Source organism: Cariama cristata, unplaced genomic scaffold, assembly GCF_000690535.1.
Source record: "Cariama cristata isolate BGI_N322 unplaced genomic scaffold, ASM69053v1 scaffold6780, whole genome shotgun sequence".
In the NCBI taxonomy this organism is placed as follows: Eukaryota; Metazoa; Chordata; class Aves; order Cariamiformes; family Cariamidae; genus Cariama; species Cariama cristata.
Window position 1 is genome coordinate 62,135 of NW_009596319.1, and position 6,807 is coordinate 68,941.

General features: G+C 48.7%; 1 protein-coding gene across 1 annotated transcript in view; it reads right to left on the minus strand.

Annotated features, from left to right (window-relative positions):
• Positions 1–714: 714 nt before the first annotated feature.
• The window catches only part of LOC104165746 (unconventional myosin-VIIa-like), a gene marked incomplete at its 5' end in the record, with an annotated part of 17,303 nt that continues 11,210 nt past the window's right edge, over positions 715–6,807 (minus strand). The window contains 7 exons of the mRNA XM_009705475.1: positions 715–804; positions 1,545–1,664; positions 2,212–2,295; positions 3,472–3,588; positions 4,358–4,543; positions 5,465–5,571; positions 6,165–6,252. Of these exons, the coding sequence (XP_009703777.1) occupies positions 715–804; positions 1,545–1,664; positions 2,212–2,295; positions 3,472–3,588; positions 4,358–4,543; positions 5,465–5,571; positions 6,165–6,252 (792 nt within the window). The remainder of the gene's footprint in view (positions 805–1,544; positions 1,665–2,211; positions 2,296–3,471; positions 3,589–4,357; positions 4,544–5,464; positions 5,572–6,164; positions 6,253–6,807) is intronic.

Genomic DNA, 6,807 nt, shown 5'->3' on the forward strand with positions numbered 1-6,807 from the left:
TTGTTCTTTAAATATTTCCAGCATTGCACTGACAGCACTTTAGTACTCTAGCCTGTTCGATCAGTAGTTCGTTTATTCTGATTCCTAGTTAAAATGTGCTCCTCCCAGCCTGCTTTTTCTTTCTGTCCTTCTTAAGAACACAAGGTATTCTTTTGTAATAGCAAAAACCAAGCCCTGTAGTGTTCATTGGACATCTTTCCAGCATGGATCAGGGCCCTGTTATTCCTCTTCAAACCTGAAATGCCCATAACCTCACCAAAAAAGCCGTTGGCATCCCGATAGCTCTCTCTCACTTAAGAAAAAAAACCAAAACAAATCAAAGCAAGCCACACACACACACACACACACACACAGAGAAATCCTCTTCCAAGAGCCTTTGTGATGCCAACCGTTGGTTTCAGGCAAACCTCCTGCTGGAGTGTCTTTGCTCAGTCACTGTCTGAGAGTGGTGGTGTCCCCTGGAAATCTTTGAGGTGTAAGATGGAGTCAGAGTGCAGGATGGGGAAGGAGAACGGGAGGTCACAGATAGTCGTCTTCGCTGGAAGGGGAGGTGGGATTTGAGCCCTCAAGGTCAGAGTCCAGCGAACTCCCTGATGGTGTTCGGCTCATCTTCCACATCTGGGAGGCAAAGGTTCTCCCCCAGCTGCACGGGTATCCCACAGGCCTCAGCTGGTGAATTAGCCTCATGGCCACCTGCCAGTGGCTTCTTGCAGTTCACTTGCTACCCTTTGCACTCCTCTGTTTGCTCATGGCTGTTAGCATCTGGCTGATGTACGAGGTCAAAAGATCATCCATCTTGTACCCCTGAGGAGGAGAGAGAAGATGTTACCCTGCCTTTAGAGCACAGTTTATAGTCTCTGGCTTGTGCCTCCTGAACACACTGGCTACCAGCTGTTGACTTTCAAGTTTTCTGGTACATTTTGACCTGTTCCACCATTCTGCTCGGGTGACATGGCATCACCAAAAGGAACATAGTCCAAACATAATTTGGAGTGTTGAGATGAAGGAACTCACTGTCCCAGGATGCTGTTGAGGTTAAGGACATAGGGAGCTTTGGATGGGACCTGGATTTTTCAAATGGCCAACAAAATACTGAATGCCTCAGATTAATAACAATTAATCCAAACCTTCATGCTTTGAGTTTAAGATAGTCCAGGAGGAGGTTTGTTGCTGTGACTGTTACTAGGGACAAGCTGGGCAAAGGATCTTGGCAGAAAGCCTCAAGAGTACCCCTGGAGCCCACATCGGCTTTAATGTGGTTTTCAGTCCGGTGACAGGGAGCAGTGTCCCATGCTCCTGAGATGGCAATGTCCCAAGCACCTCAGGCTTGCTTGTAAGTTGGATGATGGACCAAGTGAGAGCCCTGATCTATTGAGCAGAGCCATGGGAAATCCAGAAGAAAAAAGAATACATCAGGGGCTCTTCTAAGAGACCGCTTTCAGCCTAGGGAGTCCCTGAGACACAATTTCCTGGAAGCATTTAATTTTGCCTGCCAAAGTCAGGATTTGGTCTAACTGTGCCCAAGAATCTTTAAAGCTCCTTACCAGGGAGGTCTCGCAGAGCAGCTTGCTTCCTCTCACCAAGTTGCCAATGGTTATATGGAAGTACGTGTTGCCACTGCTCCAGTTGGAGATCTTGGTGAAGGGGTGAGTGATGAGAATATCCTGGTGGGAACACAAGACTGACACTCAACACACGAGATCCTCAACTTTCATGAAGGGTTGTGGGGGCCTCTCATGTCCTTGTTCGCTTTCCATCAAAGCAGACCAAGGATGTCTACTATGATGAGACTGTACCATGGCCTCATGGGAATGGCAGTGAGATGCAAGACTCTAGATCTTCCAGTGCTTGTGGAGGGAGGACTGCCATGCTAGAATGACCACACAGCTGGTTGAAGCAACTAGCAGGGGCTAATTTACTCCATCTCATCTCCTGTCCTAATTTCTGTGAAAGGATTAAGGAAGGAGTGTGTGTATCCTCCAGTTACAGGGCCCTAAGTTGATGCTCCCAATCCATCTCCTGTTGAAAAAGGTGGGCTGGTTCCATGCAACAGTGAATTTCTGCCTCCAGAAACTTTTCTGGCTATCCAGCCTTTCTAACTAGGCTTAATGAGAACTCCTGAAGTTCAACAACACCCTTTTTGGGATGACCTCTGCGAGGGGCTGGGAAGTGGGCTCAGGAGCATCTGGTGAAGACCTCAGTTTTGCTTACCTTGGTTTTGGGATCAATGAGGCTGACTCCATGCTTATTGATGGCAATTAGAAGGATTTCTGGATAATTTGGCTCTGTAGTTTGCTGTTGGAAAGGAGATGAACTGGTTAGGGGACGTGTCATGCAAAATCAGACCCCTTCCTATTTCCTCTCTCCCTGTCTTCTCCTGCCAGCATTTGGTGGCCCATTAACTGCTATCCAGTTTATCCTTTAAAGGCAAACATAGAGCCTGTTAAGGTATCTGTAATGGTCAGGGCTGCCTAGTTAAGTACAGATCTCCTAAATCCATGATAACCAGTAGGTGAGTTGCTGGTAGCACTAAGTTCCTTGCTTCCTTTGGTGGCCTCCCAAAAGTGAAGCCGTCTTGCCATTGGCAAGGAAGAGCTGGACAGGCTGGTAAACTCCAGACATCTCCTCTCCCCTTCCAGACTCTGTTTGGTGTTCTGCTTCTCCTCATGCCTGCTGCTATGGACCTCTAGGCCCAGACTACACCACTCTGTCCCCTTCTGATCTTTACATTTAGTTTTCTTCCTGCTGGTAAACCCTTCTCTCAGCCCTGCGCCATAAGGACCTGCAATTTTTTCGATTGATGAGATCAATTGATGAGTTTGATTGATGAGCACAGGGGATGGGGGATCAGCTCCTGGCCCTGACAGATTTCTTGGCTACCAAGTCAGTTTTGGTGGAAAAATCACAAGATATATTCAGATCCCTTATGCCATCTAAGATGGGCATAACAGAAAATGGGGTGCTCAGGTTCAAGGAACTGATGAGTAATTTCAGCAATTTGTTTCCAGCCCAGGCTTAACTGTGTAGACATTGAGAAGCGGGAGTTGCAATAAGGTGTTCAGGGTACTTGGACAGACTTCATGACTACTGTCCTCTGCTGTCTTCGATGGGAGTTTGGTGCCATGGTGGGTGCAGACACATCCCTTGGAAAACCACATGTTCCCCCTTGTCTTGGCAAAACAGAAAATGGCTCTTGGCTCTTCAGCAGCACAGCTACGAGTATAGACCCAATGACTTGAGACACACTAAAGCTCTACAATGCCTCTGTCTGTGTAAAGAGGCAGGGCAGTAATAAATGAATGTATCAGCCCTTTACTGATGGAGAGTTTCACCCCCTTTCCCTGCTTCATCAGGGTTGTCCCAGTCTGGGCCAGACACCGGAACAGCCCAGCATACCTAGAACCCCCCTGTGATACCGGGCTCCTGACCTTGGCTAAAAGCTTTGAGAAAACCCCCAAGCAGGGCAGGTACCTTCACTTCAAAGAATGCTGATCCAAATGTAGGCCACTTGAAAATAATCTTTAGGAAGGCAAGCTTGGCTTCTTCTCTTGTTTTGCCTGCGTGCTTGTTGTAGTATGCCACAATGGACTGCAACAGAGAACACAACAGAGCTGGGGGGTTTGCACTACCTAGCACCCGGGATGTTTGCAGGGAAGGAGCATCAGTCCCACAAAGATGGTTGGTTCTAGTCTCTGCTCCAATGAACGCTTCACAGAAGTGCTGGCTGGTCATCAGAGCAGAGCCTGGAACAAAGGCAGGTCCTTCTTTCTTAGATGAGCTGTGCTGGTGACTCCATTAAAGGGATTATAAATTTTGATCCTCCAATTTATGCAGTAGAGGAGACTGAGGGACCTTCAACCCAGAGAAGCTGATAGCTTGCTGGTTAGGCTCATGGCTGAGTTCAAGTCCCAGGAAACAGAAAGGACTTAAAAGACTATTTCTTGGCAGTGAGACACCTATGTTATTTTATGGCTCTAGACCTGTCTGTGGCTGTGTCACAGCTCTTCATGTGTACAGCAGGGAGAATTACCCCTCTACTCAGTAGTCTGCCTTAAACAACAGACCTTTACATGAGACTGTCTTCCAGCATGTGTCCGTATGGCGTTGCATCAACCACTACAGTCACAGCCACATGCAGCACAAAGAAAACCCACTGCAAGGCATGCATGTACAAACACACATATACAATTCCTCCTCTTGGTGATGTTGGGGAGGTTGAAGCTCTGCTAAGGCTCAAGAAGGACCACGGGTCACTCATTCTGACAGCCTCACTTCAATGTTGAACATCAGATAAGTCACCCAAGAGACTGGGCTTCCCCCAGCCAGACCTGGCATATGACTCAAGCTGCTGTTTTACCCTTTTCCAGTCATCCGGAGACAGCTGCCGGATGAGGTCCTGAGGCACCAGCTCTTTCAGGAGCTTGGGGATGCTGGGGAAATAGGACTTGTCATCCTCAAACTTCACGCGGTAGATGAGAGCTGCCAGCTGCAGGACCTCTTCCCGTGTGCACTTGTGGTAGCCGCGCAGGTACTTGGGTAACTCCTGCACGGAGGAAAGAAAAATACAGACATAGAGAGGACAACCATGGACCTTCACCCTCAGATGTTAAATGGAGTTTGTGGAGGTGTCCAGCCCCTGGTCAAGAGGCTGTGCCCTGGGAACACTCGTAGCAGTTGTGTTGAGTGTGGTGGAGAGGCAGCTGCTCAGCTGAGACCACACTAGATGTATGAAGATGCTCTCTGGTCTGAAAGAGTCTCCTGTTACGTGGGACAGGGAGGTCTCTATGTTAGCTGTCAGGTGTGTGAACCTACAGTCCTATTCACCCTCCCTCATCCCAGGAAATCCATTCCTAGCAATGGCCACTTGGAATTGAATGGGTTTTCTGCTTTTTTTTGCAATTTAAAAAAAATCTATTCCCTCATTATAAGAAGTGTCTGAAAATGTGGCAAGTGACTAACTCAAGCATTAAGGGATACAGTCATATTGGGATCGCGACTTTATCCAGGCAAGAACACAAGGAGTGTGCGTGTGTGTGAGAGACAGCCTTGGGACATGGAGGTGTCTCTTCCATTCCAGAAGAAACAAGAGCAGAAGAAGTGTAACTGCTTACCTGACTGCTGGGACTATCACAGCTCATCTCCATCAACGGAGGTGGCTGAAAACCCACAGGATGCTTCTGAATTCAGCCTCCCTGCTGAGGCTGCCAGCAGGACATGCTCTCTCCTGTTTCTTGCTGCTCACCGAGAGCAGCTGACCAAAATCCCAGCTGAGCTGCTTACCCTAAAGTGCATGAAAGCTGCTCCTTGCCATTCAACTCAACAGTGCTCTTTATAGTGTCCTATTTAAGGTAAGAATTCTTCCTATTTAATGCAAATCTTCATCCATCTGCAGATGGACAAAGTCTTTGTAACCCATTCCTAATCCCTCCCAAGTCTCCACTGCTGTTGCAGGCTCCTGGCGTACCTGGTAATAGTGGAAGATCGAGTCTGCCATCGAGTCCTTTCCAGGCGTTGTGTTGGTCCACAGCTTTTTCATGAAGAACACTTGGTAGGTGAGGGAAGGCACTATACCTGTGTGAGGGGAGCAGGGAGCAGATATGTAAGAGCAATGCTGTGAGTATCAGCCAGCATTCGGTGTCCCTCCAAGCCAGCGGTGCCTGTGTGCTGTCACAATCTACAGGGACAGGGGCACCCACATGGTCAAATGGGCTCTGACCTTGCAGAGAAAACTGCATCTTGCCCTTACAAGGTTTTAATAAAATGGAAAGAATTCATTTACACGGCTGTACTTCAATGGTAGTGCTCGTGCCTAATGCAGGACAGAGGAATTGCACCCTGGAGGCACCCATGTCTTGCAGCCACTGATATACTGAGCAGAGCCACAGCCAGCTCCACTGTGGATGTGGGCAGCGAGGTGAGATGAATCCCACCACTGAAACCTTCCCATAGGCAAGCCTTGGAGCAGATGATCCTTGTAGGGCCAAGTCTAGCTCTGGAGCAGAGGTCTTGCAGCTCCTGGAGAGATCATCTCCCAGGTGATGACCTCGGGGCTGGTGCAAACAGCACACCCACAGATGTGTGGCCCAACAGACTGTGTGGTCAATCTTGTTTGAAAGGACTGGAGGGGTCTAGTGGGACCCACAACGGAGAAAAGTAATTGTTACCATCTTTTGCTGGTCTTGCTTTCTTTATCCAGTCCGTCAGGTGTCTTACGAAGTCAAAGAAGAAATCTCCCTCGGGCACACTGATGACCTGGGAGACACAGCACATGGTTACAGAGGGTGAGCAAGTGGCAAGAGGCCACAGGCAGGGTTGGCCATTGCCCCAACTCCTGTAGTTGTTGCTCACTGCTTTGTCCTCATTACACTGATGTGCTACAAACGGTTGACGTGAGAAAACCACTACCAGAATCCTGCTGCAGGCTCTGTCTCTGTTTTCACCCATTACTCCTTGTTGCAGCTTCGTGTTTCACCAGAGCAATTAATGTCCCTTCATGATGACGATCTCCATAGATTTCTCCCAGTTGCCTGAGGCAGCTCTAAGCTGCACGTTTTTCTTGCTTAGTCCTTTCTTACAAACCCGACTGAGCACCAGGCTAGGAGAGCTTTGCCTGTCTGAGTTTTAAGCCCTCTGGGATGACTGCTGTAAGTCAGGGCTGTGGGACTGCAAATCTCACCTGTAGCGGATTGGATCTGACTTAGAAACACCACACTGCTTGCAGGGAAATGCATCTCCCCTATGAGGGTGCGGATAGCTCTGGCTCCAGCAATGTGTACTCACTGGCAGGGGGGGGACCCCCGCGGGGCC